This window comes from Thunnus albacares, chromosome 22 (assembly GCF_914725855.1).
Source record: "Thunnus albacares chromosome 22, fThuAlb1.1, whole genome shotgun sequence".
Classification (NCBI taxonomy): domain Eukaryota; kingdom Metazoa; phylum Chordata; class Actinopteri; order Scombriformes; family Scombridae; genus Thunnus; species Thunnus albacares.
In genome coordinates, this window is record NC_058127.1 from 15020419 (window position 1) to 15039720 (window position 19302).

General features: G+C 40.9%; 2 protein-coding genes and 2 long non-coding RNA genes across 4 annotated transcripts; 1 reads left to right on the top strand and 3 right to left on the bottom strand.

Moving 5' to 3' along the window:
• The first annotated feature begins 1790 nt into the window (after positions 1–1790).
• On the top strand, positions 1791–2387 carry LOC122973439. The gene is made up of 3 exons (XR_006400017.1): positions 1791–1827; positions 1966–2008; positions 2178–2387. It is a non-coding gene; the product is annotated as an uncharacterized LOC122973439 (long non-coding RNA).
• A 519-nt stretch (positions 2388–2906) lies between these two features.
• On the bottom strand, positions 2907–5993 carry LOC122973849. The gene is made up of 2 exons (XM_044341621.1): positions 5042–5993; positions 2907–4853 (listed from the first exon to the last, which is right to left on the bottom strand). Exons 1-2 carry the CDS (start codon positions 5342–5344, stop codon positions 4212–4214), a joined length of 945 nt encoding a protein of 314 aa, XP_044197556.1. The 5' UTR covers positions 5345–5993; the 3' UTR covers positions 2907–4211.
• Positions 5994–10027: 4034 nt separating this feature from the next.
• LOC122974007 lies at positions 10028–11738 on the bottom strand. The gene is made up of 3 exons (XR_006400197.1): positions 11677–11738; positions 11434–11582; positions 10028–11343 (listed from the first exon to the last, which is right to left on the bottom strand). It is a non-coding gene; the product is annotated as an uncharacterized LOC122974007 (long non-coding RNA).
• A 448-nt stretch (positions 11739–12186) lies between these two features.
• On the bottom strand, positions 12187–17951 carry LOC122974493 (mucin-22-like; the record flags this gene model as incomplete). The annotated part of the gene is made up of 7 exons (XM_044342529.1): positions 12187–12222; positions 12365–12609; positions 13139–13323; positions 13431–13495; positions 13608–14096; positions 16893–17901; positions 17950–17951. Coding segments are annotated over 7 exons (2031 nt in total), but the record flags the coding sequence as incomplete, so codon positions are not given.
• Positions 17952–19302: the final 1351 nt, after the last annotated feature.

Below are 19302 nucleotides of genomic sequence, written 5' to 3' on the forward strand. Positions count from 1 at the left end.
TGTTGAGACTGGACTGCGTTGGAGAGGACTGATTTAAGTTGTTTCTCTAAAAGATGTGGCTTGATAGTAAGTTGCCTTTATTTGTTGTCTTTGTTTTTTATTTCAGTCTATACTTACATAGCTTACTCTGTCTTAGTTATTAAGAGGTTTGTGTTTTCTGGGTTTTGGTGATCAGTTTGCTCTGTTTCCCTTCTGTGTTTCTGCACTGCTCCCCAGACTGTTTTTCCCTCCACACCTGTGTTGCATCTAGCCTTGTTACCCCTGCCCTGCTTTGTGTTTCCCCCACACCTGCCCTGTATCAGTCTCGTCAGCCCTGCCCTGCTCGCTGTGTTTCCCCTAGCCAATCGGCTCCCTGTCTGTTCTCCTGTTTTGTCACCTCACTCCCCTCTCCTGAGTTTCTCCACTCATCTCCCCACCTGCACCTGATCTCCTCGTTAATTCAGTTTTAAGCCCTGGTTTTCTGTTCAGTCTTTGTTGGATCATTTGTTCAATTTGGTCGCCTGCCTGCACTTCTATGTCCTGTTCCTGACTTAGTGACTAAATATGTTCTCCAGTTCCTTGTTCCTCCAAGGAATTTCTCTGAATAAAGTTTTAACTAACCTAATTTAAAATGGTGATTAAATAAAAGTTAAATTATTATTATAATTTAAATGCAGTTACAGCACTTTTTGTTGTTTTAGTTCCTTAACCACAATTATACTCAATAAACCTGTTTTTGTTTTCTAAGAGTTAATATTTGATTTCAGGTTGTAGTATATAAACACTGGAGGTGAATGTCATCAAAGCTACATTTCCTTTTACACAATTTTGTTAACTGTGACACTGATGTCACACACCAGGGCAGGACAAAACAAGACAAAAATTCTGAATAAATAATATAATATATAGTAAGTATAGTAATACAGGATGGTAAAGTAATTTGGTGTTCATAGAAGTATAATGCGACCTTTAAGACCTACTTCAAGCTCTAAAGTAATCTCAGTGTGGAAAATATTTTACATTGCAATTTAAAGAAAGGTGAAAGTTTGTTTTATTCTTTGGCTAAAATATGCATCCGTCTGGTCAAGTATTTTAAAATACTAAACTAACACATTTATCTTAAGGACATAGCTTTGTTACAGTTATTTACCTGTGCACTGAATGAGGAGACGCCCATTAAACATTCAATCAGTTCAACTGTGGAAGTGCTACTAGCTACAGAGGTGTGACTAGCAGACCTTGACCCCTCACTTTGGAGAGGGGCAAGCAAAAGAGATTCCTCCAATAACCAATATGGTATTACATTGATATTCTTTTATTATAGCTCTAGGATGGATGAAATCACAATAGGATAATGAGCGAAAATAACAGCTGAAAGTAATGTTATGAAGCAAGATTTCACAAGAAATTGCCAAAATAATACATAATATGCAATCAAATATACATTATAGTGAAGCATAATTTACAATTTAATAAAAGTATAGACACAAAAATGTACTTACCCCAAGCAACAGTCAATTATGTTTTAGAATAATGTATAAATATGAATAAATAATGTCAGCTCCTTATTTATTATCCTGGTGCTTGTCTGGTCTTCTGTTGCCACATTTGTTGAGGTCTTTTATATATATCGCTGTAAACTAAAGGTAGGTGACGTTACAGGTGGGTCATAAATTTTATTGAAATGTTTTTACACAACAATGATGGAAAAAAGTGATTCACTCCCTAGACAATTGTGAGCACTGTTATTGATGCATTCCACATAAGTTAACTAACTGGGTGTGTATTATCTATTGCTTACGTAGGTTGAGCTGGTGGATACTGATGACATCCACAGTGATCATGAAGGTACTAATTATTTAATTGTTCTACACAGATTTCTACATAAAAGAAAATCTACTTATTTAAAGTAGTTATGTCTATGGCATTCCACTTATTCCACCTAAGTTAAGTAACTGGGTGTGTATTATCTATTCTCTTACACAGGTTGAGCTGGTTGATACTGATGACATCCACATTGATCCTGAAGGTACTAACTATTTAATTGTTCTACACAGATTTCTACATAAAAGAAAATCTGCTTATCTAAAGTAGTTATGTCTCATACATGTTTTTCTTTGGCATTATCAAAGTGTGTCAGGATCAAATGAATTGCATTCTGCTTTCACTCCTCCCTCCCCTCTTCCAATCCTCCACAGAGAATGTGCACCTGGACAACGACCTGGACAGAGACCCTGAGGCAGCGTGTGACCCTAAGGCAGTGTGTGAGTCAGACTCACAAGATAAATAATGTCCCAGTAATGCTGGTAGTTCACCCTCAAATCTGTACTACATCCTGCATTTTTACATGGCAGACAAGCATTTCCTCAGTGCATCTGTTTTATTTACTGTATGTTTCTGATTCTACACAAACTGTTCCACAACCTAATCTAATTTCTAAAGTAGATGACCAGTTCTGCTGGATCAGCCCATTGAAAGGCTTCCAGCTCTGTCTCTGTGCCAGAATTTTCTTCAGTTAAACTGAAGTAATTGTTTTTATAGCCAAGGAAGAACCTTTAAAAGTCAGCACTCAGATTCAATCAGTAATGTTAAAAACCACAAACCAAGCCAGAAATCTTGATGTAGTCATGGACTCAGACCTGAATTTCAACAGCCACATTAAGACAATTACAAAGTCAGCCTACTATCACCTGAAGAATATATCAAGAATTAAAGGACCTATGTCTCAGTAGGATTTGGAAAAACTTGTCCATGTGTGGCGAGGTTGGATTTACTCCTAGAAATTTTTACAGTATAATATTAAAATGTTGCAGACAATGCCAGCTAGAGGTTTAAAGGAGCCTAGCCCTCCACTACATAAAATACATGCAGGTTCTTTGGTTATCAGGTTGTTATTGAGCAGAGAATAAGACACAGAGTTCAATTGCAAAGGTATAAAAGTTTATATAAAAACTGTATATTAAAAGTTGTCCCAGCCCAAACCCCAGGACCATTGGCCAGTCTCTAGTCCTTCTTTGGTCCACTTAGGCAGTTCAAAGTCCTTCCCAGAAGGGATGCGATAGGGGCCCCCCTATGAAACAGTCCTCCAGACATTCTGTTTCATGGGGGGATCCAGGGAGACATACAGAGGAAAAAACACAGCAAAGCAACACAAAAACACTTTAGCTAAAAACTGACCCCGTCACATCCTCCCATAGCTAAAGGTTGGCAGTCTCTGCAACCCTTAATGTCCAAACCGGGCTGGTGGGATACCCCAGTTGAGGTGCACTGGTTCCACCTCAATACCTATGAGGACATTAGGAGCAGGAACTGGAGCAAGTGCATTGTTTACAGGCCCAAGAACACAATAAAACCCAGGTGCCTCATCAGATCTCTCTGTGCTAACTGGTGGGGCCACAGGCCTATATTGTAAAGGGGGGCCTGTACACAGCTTAAGAGAGTTCCTGTGCAAAACCTTCTCTCTTCCTCCCTTCTCTGGTCATACTCTATACACTAGGCCTGAGTCTCCGACTGTCTCCAAAATAAGGTGAGGGTCTGGATCCCAACCCCCATGTAACTTTCCTCATCCCTGTCTGTTCCTATCACGAACCCATACCTGCTCTCCAGTCAATAATGGTGTCGCATTAGCCCTCTGGTCATAGTGCTGTTTCGTCCGTTTGGCTGCTCTGGTCATTTTTTTGTGTGCCAGACCATAAGCGTATGTCAACTTTGGTCTCGAGCTCAACCACCCAGCCCACTGTTTGATTTCTCCTGTACAACCCCTAACCCAACGTCTACTTGAAGTCTGAGGTGTCGGCCGAACATCAGGTAAGAAGGAGCAAATCCCGTGGCAGTATGGGCAGTGTTGTTATATGCTTGTAACAACTCAGGTAGGTACTCTGGCCAGCTATTCTGTTTTTCGGCCTCCAGGGTACGGAGCATGGAAAGCAGGGTTTGATTCATCCTCTCTACTCTTCCATTACCTGTAGGGTGATACGGAGTAGTCCTGCTTTTAGAAACCCCATATAAATCACAGAGCTGTTTCACTAAATCCGACTCGAAATTGGGGCCCTGATCAGAATGAAATCGAGTAGGGCAGCCAAAAGTCTGAATTATCTGAGACCAGATGGCACATACTGTGGTCTTGGCTGTCTGATCGCGAGTGGGCATAACCCAGGCATAGCGAATGAACATATCTGTCATGACCAGAATATTTTGGTACGAGTCATTTGGGCCTACTGAGGGAGAGGAGGTCAAAGGCTATTACCTCTAGAGGGAGCTCTTGGTTCTATTCTATCCTTCTGCAAGCTGCAAACAACACACTCAGACTGGAAGCCCCATACCTCTTTCTCCATGTCAACCCAGAAGAAGCGGCGTCTCAGGGTAGTCAACGTCCTCCCTGCCCCGGCATGTGCTGCTGCCTCATGGTGTTGTCTCCAGACCTCTTGACGCTTGGTACCTGGGCAGATAATCTGTAACATTTGCTCATGGGTGTCAGGGTCAACAAATCTGCGACACAGAATTCCTTCATGGATGCAGAGCCTCTTGTATTGTTTTAGCAGTTTAATGGTGCCAGCAGTGAGTGTACTCCATTCAGCTCCATAGGGACAGGAGCCTCGCTCCATATACCTCTTTGTGGCCTGAATGTCCGGGTCGGCCTGTTGCTCTACCACCCAGCCATTATCCTGCACCAGGGAGTCCTCTTCTGGTTCCACTGCTGCTGTAATCATGCCTGCAGTGCTGGCTGATGACTGCTCTGGTGTGGGACAAGCTGCAGGAAACTGGCAGAGGGCATCTGCATTGGTGTTCTCCCTTCCAGCACGATACTTCACCTTAAAGTTAAAGGATGCCAGCTGGGCCACCCAGCGCTGTTCCACTGCCCCCAATCTCGCAGACTGTAAATGAGCAACAGGATTATTGTCTGTATACACAATGAACTCAGCTCCAGTCAGGTAATCTTTGAATTTCTCGGTAATTGCCCATTTTAAAGCTAACAGTTCTAACTTAAACAAGCTGCAGTTAGTATCATTGCACCGTGTGGGATGTAGGCTTCAACCGGCATAAGCAATTACTCGCTCCTTACCTTCCTGGACTTGAGCCAATAGGCTGTTTTTTCATGGTCCTGTGGGTCCACCTCTACTTGACAGTGGCCGCTGGCAAGGTCCAAGATAGAGAACCACTCAGCCTGAGTCATCAAGGTCAGGGTCTCTTCAATCCTAGGAAGTGGAAAAGCATCCTTATGCGTGACAGAATTCAACTTCCTATAGTCAACACAAAATCTCCAGCTGCCATCTTTTTTCCTCACCATAACAATGGGGGCTGCCCAGGGCCTGGAACTTTCAGTGATAATGCCGTTTTGCAACATACCTGCTAGAAGGGCTCGCATGTCTTTATACAGCAGAGGGGGCAAGGGTCGGAAGCGTACTCTAAAAGAGTTTGCACTGCAATTGACACTAAAAAAGGGGAGTCATAGGTGGCCTGTGGATTATTCACCCCAGCTATAACTGGACTTTGAAAACTAGCCCAATCATATATATATGGCAGCTAATGAATATCAAAATGTTGCTATGGACTAAGACAACAGTTCAATAAAATACTAGAGACTATAGTCAGTAAAAATGGCAGCAGAAAGGACTATTGTGTGCTCGCAGGTAAACACAGGAGGGCCAGTGGGGGAGCAGTACTTATCACAGAGAGGGGGTGATCGCAACCACACCCCTCTGCCATTCGCTGTTGCCTTCCCCCTTCCTGGTCACAGCAGTAGTGTCTTGGCCAGGGATCGTCACTCGTCCACGTTGCAGGTCCCCTCGAGATGAGCGAAGGCTAAGGTCGTCATGCTAAAAGTGGTTCCTCCACTGTGTTGGTTGCTACTGCCCACTGCTTCAGCCCTCTTTGTGCTGCTCTTCGGCCCTCCACGGCTGCCTGCTCCCCATGAGCAGTCCTCCAGCACTCACTTATCCCTTCACAGGTGTCCCTCCGTCCCACCCACCTCTGGGTTTCAAAGTGACAGTCTGTTTCATGGGGGGACCCAGGGAGACATACAGGGGGAAAAAAACACAGCAAAGCAACACAAAAACACTTTAGCTAAAAACTAACCCCGTCAAACATGCATTTATCTTCAGTAGACTACTGTAATGCTGTCTTCACAGGTCTCCCTAAAAAATCAATCAGACAGCTGCAGCTGATTCAGAACGCTGCTGCTCGAGTCCTCACTAAGACCAAGAAAGTGAATCATATCACTCCAGTTCTCAGATCTTTACACTGGCTTCCTGTCTGTCAAAGAATTGACTTTAAGATATTACTGTTGGTTTATAAAGCACTAAATGTTTTAGGGCCAAAATACATCTCTGATCTGCTGCTACATTATGAACCATCTAGACCTCTCAGGTCGTCTGGGACTGGTCTGCTCTCTGTCCCCAGGGTAAAAACTAAACATGGTGAAGCAGCGTTCAGTTTTTATGCTCCACTTATCTGGAACAAACTCCCAGAAAACTGTTGATCTGCTGCAACTCTCAGCTCTTTTAAATCTCAGCTGAAAACTTTTCTGTTTGCCGCTGCCTTTCATTAAACCACATTAAGGGTTAATATTTTACACTGCACTGTTACTTTTATTCTTATTAGCTTCTTTTTTATTTCCAAATTTAACACTTTTTGATTGTTTTATGTCTTTTTACTTTTGTTGCTTTTAAATTCTGTTTTAATGCCTTTTATGTTCTATGTAAAGCACTTTGAATTGCCTTGTTGTTGAAATGTGCTATACAAATAAACTTGCCTTGCCTTGCCTTGGGTGGCTTACCATCTCCACCACCAATACCTTCATAACACATTTTGTTAAACAATCTTCTGTATGTAATGATAATCCATGAGAGACACAAACTGGGAATAATACCATCCATAATCATGTTCTTCATCCAAGGTGGCTAAACTCCTACTTGTTGGGTAATGAGCCACACCTGGTGGCATTTACCTGAAGCAAGGTGGAGCTCATAATGAGATAGCATCTCTATAGTTGGAGACTATAGAGAGACTCACCTTTTCAGAGAAGTGTCACATATGATGTCATATGGGTGAGGTCAGTTACATAAACATACCTGGCCCTTTGTGCCAGTGGGTGTTGGCAGGAACAAGTACACCAGAGGCCCACAGTCCTGTTGAGACAGAACAAGGTGTCACTGTAGGTTTTCTCATCAAACTCTCCGTCCATGAACTCCTCATACAGGGAGTGCAGCTCGGACACGTTGGCCACTCCGTGCACGGTAGGGTTGCTGTACTGGTACCAGTGCACTGGTCTGTTTTTGGATGGCAGGGTGATGCTGAGCGCACCCAGGATGATTTGAGTTGTAAACACACTAATCCATGCATTTTCCTCTTCTGATTCCACTGATCAGCAATTACAAAAATAACCTTTCCTCAGACAATCTCTTTATAGAGCACAAGACACACAACAAAGCATTTTTGGAAGCAAGATGAGCAATCCAGTAGCAGATGATTAAATAAAATCCTGGCAGAGAAATTATTAAAATAAGACAACCTGTTTTCTAAAAAGATTGCATGAGTAAAGTCTGCAAAGGATATTAATCCAGCAGTCATTCCTTAAAAAAATAACTGATTGATATCAAAAATGGTTGATGATTAATTTTCTGTTGACTTAATCAACAACTTTCATCTCATGGTCTTCTCATGAACGCAAATAATTGCTTTTAATTTGACAAGCTTACATTATTAATTTCTAGTTGACATTGTGGACATATGTGATGTGCTATTGTGTGCAGCTTTGTATTTTGTATAATGTGTCTTGTGTGTTTTTTGCTTTGTACTGTTTGTCATTGTGCTGTTATATGTTTTAATTGTGAGAGACCACAGATGAAAATTAGCTTTAAGCTAACTCTGGTGCAGTACATCAAATGTTAACATTTATGTACACTGTACATGGTCCCAATAAATACAACACAATAACTAATTGTTTCAGCTCTAGATTACAAGATGTGCTTTTTTAACCTATGTGCAACATTTAAATTACGGGCATTTAAAATGAATAAAGACTATTGTCCCATTATTCATTTCAGACCTCAATAAAAATGAATCGCAGGAGACAAGCAGCGGGGTCGGTCACTGTTTTCGTGACATTGCTTGGCCGGCAGATTAAAGCAGTGGGTCTTGAAAAAAATACATTTCCCGAAAGGTTTAGAAATAAGCAATAAAAGAGCCCCCATCAGTTTAAGACACCGTTTTCATCCCAGCCACAGTTTAAGTGATTGATTTTTTTTAGAATATGTTTTGGACTGAATATTTGATGAGGTATGGGCCACTTGCAATTTAGTTTGAGGTTGCTGTTCCTTAGACAAGAGTAGCTGCTGTTAAGCTTTTAAGGACTAAAGATGCGGTCTGTCACATAATTCAGGCCCAAATTGCTCTTTCACTAAAAGGTGTAGCAGTTTTGCCTTCTATTATTGACAACCATAAAGACAAAAAATGTGTTTCTTGCTACGTAGGACTTAGCTTTTAAGCTAGCTTAAAATTGTGAACTGAAAGTTTCTAGTAAGATTTATGGTAAACATTATTTTGAAGTCTTTGTATGTATGCTATCCCTCAGACTGTTTTGATGGTATGTGGATAAATAGGAGTCTCATAGCCAAAGTAAAATATGTCTTCTCTTCCTGAACAAATTTGATTCACTGACACCAACAACAAAGGCTGAAAAAAACTGATAGTAAGACACTATTGTGTAATTTAAACATAACAAATCACACAGCAGGGTTTGATTGTCTGTAAAAATCCCCATTGTCCTCATAAAACTCCTGAGGGGTGTTCTGTTAAGCGAGATTAGTGGGTTAGCGAGGTATGTTGAGCCTAAAGCCAGGGTTTTCAATGTCACGAAGGTGGCTCTCTTTTAACTTGGCTACATCACCATGGTAACTCATACTGCAAACCTAACCTGGTCCGGAGCAGGGTATGTTCCAAATTTCGGCTTAAATTGGCAATAAAAAGTGCCGCCCTTTCACTAACTACCTGATTTGCTGCCAAGTCTGTTTAAAACTGCAGCTACTGCAGCTATTAGAACACCGATTAGAAAATTGATTAGTCTTTTATGATACTTACCATTCATTTGATATGTCATATTGTAAATTTGTAATGGTGCAAGAGGTTAGGGTTACATGCGGGATGGGATCTTGTTACAATACATCAAACTGTATTTCAAATTTTAAAAAAACTTATAATTATTATATTATAAACAAAAAACTAATGAAGAAATACTTTGGTCAAAAATAAATAAATAAATAAATGAATAAAATTGATCAGTCTATTGGTATTTCTCACAGATAATTTTCAATCTATAATATTAATTTCACTTTGATTTGGCCAAAACCTAAAGTGATTTCCACGTATCCTTCATTGTGGGACAGGGTCAGACTTAAATGCACTTCTTGAGTATAATGTTTAAATCTGCAGCATCATGTTTAAAGTTTAAGAGCTCTGAATGTGTGACGCAGGGTGAGTGCATTGAGTAGTAAGAAAAATATATTAACTAATTACGAATTAGCTTTTCAATTAACGAATTTACACTATCAGCAATTTTCTGCCAGCATTCCCCGCTCACCTTATTTGCAACAACAACGTTGCTTTTAGCTGTGATAATGTATTTATATTCTTCATAGCTCTCCGTTATAATGATCTGTTCCTCCTGACTGAAACAGACGGCACGCAATCAGTCCATTTTGTGCAGAAAAGGAGTGAAATGATGCGCCAAATGCCCCTTTTTATGGGAACGTGCACCGAGCCTGAAGCAGAACACCTGAGTTAGCAAAGAAAGTTCATAACCACCATTGTGATACCACTTATCTCTGCTCGGGAGTTTAGGGTTTGTCGAGCCAGCTCACACAAAGAAAGCCTGGGTATGTTGAACTTGCTTTGTAGTATACCTCTCTGACCTCAAACACTCCCTGATCAACCTTCTCCACCAAAGACGATAAAACACCACGAGACAGATTCAGTTCTTTAAAGATTTTGTATTCTGATCATTGTAAAGTTTCTTACAGAAATTATACAAATTACCAGGGAGCTCCCAGAGTACAGCTGTGCATGGTTACATAAATACACTTTGTATAAATAAGAAAATTGACTGTACATTGTTTTGACATATATATTATGTATACCACGACCTTTGATACTAGTCTATGCATAGGTTAAAATTGCAATATGCAGCCTGCTCTAAGTAGCATGTGTTCCTTCATTTAATTTAAGACACTTGTACACTTTAAAACACGTCTGTGCAGTCTATGCTTTATTATGCTTTTTAAATTTGCTATTGTATCAGATGAAACTTAAACGTTAGTTTTACTTGACACAATAGCAAATTTATTTACATGCATTCGGAGACAACAGAAAGGTTCACATTACAGCATTTTGAATAATATTTGGTTATACAAATCACAAAATAATCTATCTTGCTGTTAACCTCTTAACATCATCTGGGTCGCCAGCGACCCGCTTAAGCCAGTTGCAAGTGTCTTAGCATCACACAGTAATGAGTAAAGGCAACTAGCACAATTTGGCCACCTGAAGATGTGTTGGAGAGGTTCGGGGACACCAGTGACGCCTCAAACTAAAAACTCCCTAGCTCCCTTAAGGTTAGGCCTAGAGGTCTGGAATTGTATACAGGAGTGGTTGACAAGATGTAGAAGGTATATGGAGAGTTGCATAATTCTGGCATGAAGCATGTCCTAGTTATTGGTATTCAAATATCATTCATTATAGACAAGGACGAAAAACACTTTTTTGAGCCATATTTGAACTGATGTCATTTTGGTTGTGTTTTAGCCACATGCTAAACAAGCACATTTCCAGAAATTAGAAGATGTTACTTTTCAAATGAAGCCTAATACATGCATTTTGGCCTTACAGTTTTGTCTTCTGTTATGGGCTTTTCCATTTTGGTATGTCAAATGGCCGAAAATTCCAGAAAAAGGGTGGATGTTAAGAGGCTACAGAAGATTACCTTCACAATCCAGAGCATCACCACAAAAAGCAAATATACACATGTATAATAATATAAATACATATAAATAAGTGACTGGATAATCATACAGGATATCCTTCAGATTTCATACATTTCATGTTGCGGGGGGGGGGGGGGGGTCATCCCAACTTTAATATCTGGAAGTTCTTTCCAAGCCATATAACAAATGAGATCCTCAGAAATCTAATGGAAAATTAGATGTAATGGGAACAACGTCCTTTTTCATACCAGTGGTTTTCTAAATGGCATTTCACATGGATGTGGACGTCAGCAGAGACATTATTGCTGGCTTGACAGTAGCCATGACAGCAGTACCAGGCAGGAAGCAGTGATGAGACTGGTCTTGTGGCTTACTCCACTTGAAACTTCTGTAAATGTTGAGATAGGAAAGGAGACATTGTTTTAACAAGAAGTTCTGTATTATTTTATTATATTAAGTAGCTCTCAGTAGTGCTTACCTGCACCATCCACAGAAATAAATGTGGTGTCAATGTTGAAGGCTGTGACATTTGAAGCTGCATTGACCAAAACATTTGCAATCTGAGTATTACTAGGAACAGATGTAGATGCAAATCCAAGGTCTATGTTGTTGATGATTGATCCATTACTGCAAAAGGAATTACAGAAATATATTGTTTTAGTCATATGAATTAATGGCCAATACTTTTTAAGATTCTATCAACAGAATAATATCAAATTACCTGAATGAAATCACTGTGAAGGAGCGGAATGAAGAGAATGTATTTTGGTAGACAGGTTTGAGCTGCAGAAATACAAGCAAACAAACTATAAGTACATACATATTTGCAACATTTTAATGGTTTGTGTTTCTTCACGTTTTCTACACTTTTTTCACTACCTTTTATTATCATGTCATTTGTAATATGTAATAACACTATTGTATTTCCTGTTCATCCAAATTCCAGTTTCTTTAATGACTATCACATGTGTAATCTATGTCATTTTTACTGTATATGGTGGACTGATTTACATTATATTTTATCTTTGAAAACTCACCACCGGGAATGAAATGTCATCCCATAAGAAACAGAGTTTCCTCCCATTGTGAGACAAAAAACAATCTAGCATCCCATTAAGAGGTATCTGAAACACTTACACTTTAATTTTAGTAAGAAATGTGTTTGTATTAGACTGACCTATTTTGAAACATGTATATAATTAAAATTAAGTTGGGAGAGTTTTTCTGTAGTTTATGGTATAGCCAAATTCCACAACACAACAATTTTCTTAAAAAATAAGGGTATTAAGGGTATTTTACATTTTTTAGGTGAAAATCATAAATTAATGTGTTTGCAAATGAAAATAAAAGATTACGTATTGCGAAACACTGATAGATATCTTGTAAAATGTAGAGAGAGAGGGACTTACATCTGATTTTATCAGTGAGGCTCGACTTTGAAATGCTGCAGATGATGGACTCAACAAGTCACTTGTAAATGTCTCTCCAGCAGATCTGAAAGTCAGCCGCCTTATGGTGATTGCCTCAACAGTTGTAGTAGTTGATGTGGTGGTTGTAGGAGTCGTTGCAGTCTTGGTAGTTGTTTTTGCAGCAGCTATAGTAATAGTGGTATTTAAAGAGGGGGCTGCAGTTGAATTTGATGTAGTGTTTCTTTCTGTAAAGAATAAATATGAAATAAGATGAGGAAATATGGAAAAAAAAACAAATTATGGTAACCAGAGAACCTTGTTTTGAACAAACATCACAATATCTGTTGACTTGTGCATGTTTGTCACGGTTAACTTCATGGCAATTATAAATAAAACACAGAGTGTCTGTGTCATTTGTCAACACCGCCATTTAAAAAAATGGTTCAGGAAAGTAATCAATAATAACCTTCATAGAAACATTAGAAAGGATATTAGAAGTGAACACATTCCTGTAAATCCTTGTCCTTAACTGTTTTAGGACATCAAACTTTGAACAGTTATTTTCAGATTAAATTTAGCAGTATACCAGAAATCATCTTTGGAGAATTCACAGAGTAATCGCTTTGTCATGTTAATTTAAACAATTAGTTGTAGTTAATTTAAACACTTATGACACACACAGTGTGACAGATATGTTGATAAATGATATCAACAGGTAAATTTCCCTGCCCTAATGCTTAGTGGAGTGAAATGTAGGGTTAACAATTTACTTACGAACTATTTGGATGGAGTTGGCTTCAACAGTGAGGTTGAAGGTATTGTTGGGGTTAGACACGGAGTCTACTAAGGTTTTGACAACATCAGCAGCCTCTGGTATTTCTGCAGATGAAGCAGTTTGATTGAACTCAATCCCCAGTTCTGCTTCAGTGTTTTCCACTCGTGTTGTGGCTGCAACTGGTCTGTATCAAGAAAGCATACCTCTTAATCAAATGATATTAACATGCAAAACGTATGCATATGTGTAATTATTCCATTATTTTCTGTCATTATTATCATTATATCTTACCTAAACTCTATGACAAAACAGCGGATGAAAAGCAAACCATATTTTGCCCTGTAGACGAAATCACACTGTGGGAAGGAATCAGATGGAAAAATATAAACAAATTAAAATTACACTGTTCTCTATATTTAATTTAAAAATACTGAAAACTCATGTCTAACACTGAAAAACTATACTCACCAATGCCACAACTCTTTTGGCAAGAGTTTGATATTGTACACTGCTGGGATTATTGAGTTCTGGTACAAATGATTCGACCAAGGTTGCCTCTACATTGTATAGAGCTGATTTGGGAGCTGCAGTAGTAGTAGTAATAGTTGTAGTTGACACAGCAACTGTTGCTGTTGATCCTTCAGTTGTAGTTGAACTTCCAGTTGTTGCAGACTCTGCAATTATATTTGTTGATCCCTCAGTTGTAGTTGAACTTCCAGTTGTGGCAGACCTTGCAGTTAGAGTTGTTGATCCCTCAGTTGTAGTTGTTGTTGTTGCTCCCTCACTTGTAGCTGTAGTTGAACTTTCAATCGTGGTAGACCCACCGGCTAATGTTGTTGATCCCTCAGTTATAGCTGAACTTCCAGTTGTGGTAGAATCACCACCTATTGTTGTTGATCCCTGAGTTGTAGTTGAACTTCCAGTTGTGGTAAACACACCAGCTGCAGTTGTTGGTCCCTCAGTTGTAGTTGAGCTTTCAATTGTGGTAGACCCTGCAGTTCTTGTTGATCCCTCAGTTGTAGTTGGACGTTCAGTAATGGTAGACCCACCAGCTGATGTTGTTGATCCCTCACTTGTAGTTGAACTTCCGGTTGTGGTAGACTCACCAGCTGTAGTTGTCGATCCCTCAGTTGTAGTTGAAATTCCTGTTGTGGGAGACCCTGCAGTTGTTGTCAATCCCTCAGTCGTAGTTGAACTTCCAGTTGTGGTAGACCCTGCAGTTGTAGTTGTTGATCCCTCAGTTGTAATTGAACTTCTGGTTGTGGTAGACTCACCAGCTGTAGTTGTCAATCCCTCAGTTGTAGTTGAACTTCCAGTTGTGGGAGACCCTGCAGTTGTTGTTGTCAATCCCTCAGTCGTAGTTGAACTTTCAGTTGTGGTAGATCCTGCAGTTGTAGTTGTTGATCCCTCAGTTGTAATTGAACTTTCAGTTGTGGTAGACCCTGCAATTGTTGTTGTTGATCCCTCAGTTGTAGGTGACATTTCAGTTGTGGTAGAAGCAGCAGCTGTTGTTGTCAATCCCTCAGTTGTACTTGAACTTCCAGTTGTGGTAGACCCTGCAGTTGTTGTTGTTGATCCCTCAGTTGTAGTTGAGCTTTCAGTTCTGGTAGACCCTACAGTTGTTGTTGTTGATCCCTCAGTTGTAGTTGAATGGTCAGTTATGATAGACCCTGCAATTGTTGTTGTTGATCCCTCAGTTGTAGTTGAACTTTCAGTTGTGGTAGACTCACCAGCTGTAGTTGTCGATACCACAGTTGTAGTTAAACTTCCAGTTGTGGAAGACCCTGCAGTTGTTGTTGTTAATCCATCTGCTGTAGTTGAACTTTCAGTTGTGGTAGACTCAACAGCTGTTGTAGTTGATCCCTCAGTTGTACTTGAACTTTCAGTTGTTGTAGACCCTTCAGTTGTTGTTGATTCCTCAGTTGTAGTTGAACTTTCAATTGTGGTAGACCCTGCAGTTGTAGTTGATGATCCCTCAGTCGTAGTTGGCGCATCAGTTATGGTAGAACCACCAGCTGTTGTTGTCAATCCCTCAGTTGTACTTGTACTTTCAGTTGTGGTAGACACACCAGTTGTAGTTGTTGATCCCAAAGTTGTCGTTGAACTTTCTGTTGTGGTGGACTCACCAGCTGTTGTTGTCAATCCCTCAGTTGTAGTTGTACTTTCAGTTGTGGTAGACGCACCAGTTGTAGTTATTGATCCCAAAGTTGTCGTTGAACTTTCTGTTGTGGTGGACTCACCAGCTGTTGTTGTTGATCCCACAGTTGTAGCTGAACTTTCTGTTGTGGTGGACTCACCAGCTGTTGTGGTGGACTCACCAGTTGTTAATCCCTCAGCTGTAGTTGAACTTTCAGTTGTGGTAGACTCACCAGCTGTTGTTGTTGATCTCTCAGTTGTAGTTGACCTTTTAGTTGTGGAAGAAACACCAGTTGTTGTTGTCAATCCCTCTGTTGTAGTTGAACTTTCAGTTGTGGTAGACCTTGCAGTTGTAGTTGTTGATCCCTCAGTTGTAGTTGAACTCTCAGTTGTGGTAGGCTCACCAGCTGTTGTTGTTGATCCCTCAGTTGTAGATGAACTTTCAGTTGTGGTAGAACCACCAGCTGTTGTTGTCAATCCCTCAGTTGTAGTTGAACTTCCAGTTGTGGTAGACCCTGCAGCTGTTGTTGTTGATCTCTCAGTTGTAGTTGACCTTTTAGTTGTGGAAGAAACACCAGTTGTTGTTGTCAATCCCTCTGTTGTAGTTGAACTTTCAGTTGTGGTAGACCTTGCAGTTGTAGTTGTTGATCCCTCAGTTGTAGTTGAACTCTCAGTTGTGGTAGGCTCACCAGCTGTTGTTGTTGATCCCTCAGTTGTAGATGAACTTTCAGTTGTGGTAGAACCACCAGCTGTTGTTGTCAATCCCTCAGTTGTAGTTGAACTTCCAGTTGTGGTAGACCTTGCAGTTGTAGTTGTTGATCCCTCAGTTATAGTTGAACTCTCAGTTGTGGTAGGCTCACCAGCTGTTGTTGTTGATCCCTCAGTTGTAGATGAACTTTCAGTTGTGGTAGAACCACCAGCTGTTGTTGTCAATCCCTCAGTTGTAGTTGAACTTCCAGTTGTGGTAGACCCTGCAGCTGTAGTTGTTGATCTCTCAGTTGTAGTTGACCTTTTAGTTGTGGAAGAAACACCAGTTGTTGTTGTCAATCCCTCTGTTGTAGTTGGACTTTCAGTTGTGGTAGACCTTGCAGTTGTAGTTGTTGATCCCTCAGTTGTAGTTGAACTCTCAGTTGTGGTAGGCTCACCAGCTGTTGTTGTTGATCCCTCAGTTGTAGATGAACTTTCAGTTGTGGTAGAACCACCAGCTGTTGTTGTCAATCCCTCAGTTGTAGTTGAACTTCCAGTTGTGGTAGACCCTGCAGTTGTTGTTGTTGATCCCAAAGGTGTAGATGAACTTTCTGTTGTGGTAGACTCACCCGCTGTAGTTGTTGATCCCTCAGTCGTAGTTGAACTTTCAGTTGTGGTATATCCACCAGCTGTTATTGTTGATCCCTCGGTTGTAGTTGAACTTTCAGTTGTGATAAACTCTGCAGTTGTTGTTGTTAATCCCTCAGTTGTAGGTGAACTTCCAGTTGTGGTAGACCCTACAGCTGTAGTTGTTGATCCCTCAGTTGTAGTTGATCTTTCAGTAGTGGTAGAACCACCAGCTGTTGTTGTCAATCCCTCAGTTGTAGTTGAACTTCCAGTTGTGGTAGACTCACCAGCTGTTGTTGTTGATCCCTCGGTTGTAGTTGAACTTTCAGTTGTGGTGGACCCTTCAATTGTAGTTGTTGATCCCTCAGTTGTAGTTGAACGTTTAGTTGTGATAGACCCTGCAGTTGTAGTTGATATTTCATTTGTGGTAGACCCACCAGCTGTTGATCCCTCAGTTGTAGTTGAGCTTCCGGTTGGGGTAGATCCTGCAGTTGTTGTTATTGATCCCACAGTTGTAGTTGGACTTTCAGTTGTGATAGACTGACCAGTTGTTGTTGTTGATCCCTCAGTCGTAGTTGGACTTTCAGTTGTGATAGACTCACCAGCTGTAGTTGTTGATCCCTCAGTTGTAGTTGAATGTTCAGTTGTGCTAGACCCTGCAGTTGTTGTTGTTGATCCCTCAGTTGTAGTTGAGCTTTCAGTTCTGGTAGACCCTACAGTTGTAGTTGTTGATCCCTCAGTCGTAGTTGAGTGATCAGTTGTGATAGACCCTGCAATTGTCGTTGTTGATCCCTCAGTTGTAGTTGAGCTTTCAGTTGTGGTAGACCCACCAGCTGTTGATCCCTCAGTTGTAGTTGAGCTTCCGGTTGTGGTAGACCCTGCGGTTGTTGTTGTTGATCCCTCAGTCGTAGTTGGACTTCCAGTTGTGATAGACTCACCACCTGTAGTTGTTGATCCCTCAGTTGTAGTTGAATGTCCAGTTGTGGTAGACCCTGCAGTTGTTGTTGTTGATCCCTCAGTCGTAGTTGGACTTTCAGTTGTGATAGATTCACCAGCTGTAGTTGTTGATCCCTCAGTTGTAGTTGAGCTTTCAATTGTGGTAGACCCTGCAGTTGTTGTTGATCCCTCAGTTGTAGTTGAACTTTCAGTTGTGGTAGACCCTGCAGTTGTTGTTGTTGATCCCTCAGTTGTAGTTGAACTTTCAGTTCTGGTAGACTCACCAGCTGTAGTTGTCGATCCTTCAGTTGTAGTTGAACTTTCAGTTGTGGTAGACCCTGCAGTTGTTGTTGTTGATCCCTCAGTTGTAGTTGAACTTTCAGTTAAGGTAGACCCACCAGCTGTTGTTCCCTTAGTTGTAGTTGAGCTTCCAGTTGTGGTAGACTCACCAGCTGTAGTTGTTGATCCCTCAGTTGTAATTGAGCTTTCAGTTGTGGTAGATCCCGCAGCTGTTGTTGATCCCTTAGTTGTAGTTGAGCTTTCAGTTGTGGTAGACCCACCAGCTGTTGTTGTTGATCTCTCAGTTGCAGTTGAAGGTTCAGTTGTGGTGGACCCTGCAGTTGTTGTTCCCTTAATTGTAGTTGAGCTTCCAGTTGTGGTAGACCCACCAGCTGTTGTTGTTGATCTCTCAGTTGTAGTTGAACTTTCAGTTAAGGTAGACCCACCAGCTGTTGTTCCCTTAGTTGTAGTTGAGCTTCCAGTTGTGGTAGACTCACCACCAGTAGTTGTTGATCCCTCAGTTGTAGTTGAGCTTTCAGTTGTGGTAGACCCTGCAGTTGTAGTTGAATGTTTAGTTGTGATAGACCCTGCAGTTGTAGTTGATATTTCATTTGTGGTAGACCCACCAGCTGTTGATCCCTTAGTTGTAGTTGAGCTTTCAGTTGTGGTAGACCCTGCAGTTGTTGTTGTTGATCCGTCAGTCGTAGTTGGACTTTCAGTTGTGATAGACTCACCAGCTGTAGTTGTCGATCCCTCAGTTGTAGTTAAATGTTCAGTTGTGCTAGACCCTGCAGTTGTTGTTGTTGATCCCTCAGTTGTAGTTGAGCTTTCAGTTCTGGTAGACCCTACAGTTGTGGTTGATCCCTCAGTCGTAGTTGAATGATCAGTTGTGATAGACCCTGCAATTGTCGTTGTTGATCCCTCAGTTGTAGTTGAACTTTCAGTTGTGGTAGACCCGCCAGCTGTTGATCCCTCAGTTGTAGTTGAGCTTTCAGTTGTGGTAGACCCTGCAGCTGTTGTTGTTGATCCCTCAGTTGTAGTTGAACTTTCAGTTAAGGTAGACCCACCAGCTGTTGTTCCCTTAGTTGTAGTTGAGCTTCCAGTTGTGGTAGACTCAACAGCTGTAGTTGTTGATCCCTCAGTTGTAGTTGAGCTTTCAGTTGTGGTAGACCCTGCAGTTGTTGTTGTTGATCCCTCCGTCGTAGTTGAACTTTCAGTTGTGGTAGACTCACTAGCTGTAGTTGTTGATCCCTCAGTTGTAGTTGAGCTTTCAGTTGTGGTAGATCCCGCAGCTGTTGTTGATCCCTTAGTTGTAGTTGAGCTTTCAGTTGTAGTAGACCCCGCAGTTGTTGTGGTTGATCCCTCAGTTGTAGTTGAACTTTCAGTTGTGGTAGACCCACCAGCTGTTGTTGTTGATCTCTCAGTTGTAGTTGAAGGTTCAGTTGTGGTGGACCCTGCAGTTGTTGTTGTTGATCCCTCAGTTGTAGTTGAACTTTCA

Excerpts from the sequence above, each read along its gene's own strand:
- LOC122973849 (XM_044341621.1), bottom strand. The coding sequence starts at position 5,344 with ATGCGAGCCCTTCTAGCAGGTATGTTGCAAAACGGCATTATCACTGAA. Across the intron at positions 4,854-5,041 it reads ATTGGCTCAAGTCCAGGAAG|TCTGCGAGATTGGGGGCAGT; the intron begins GTAAGGAGCGAG and ends GCTCATTTACAG.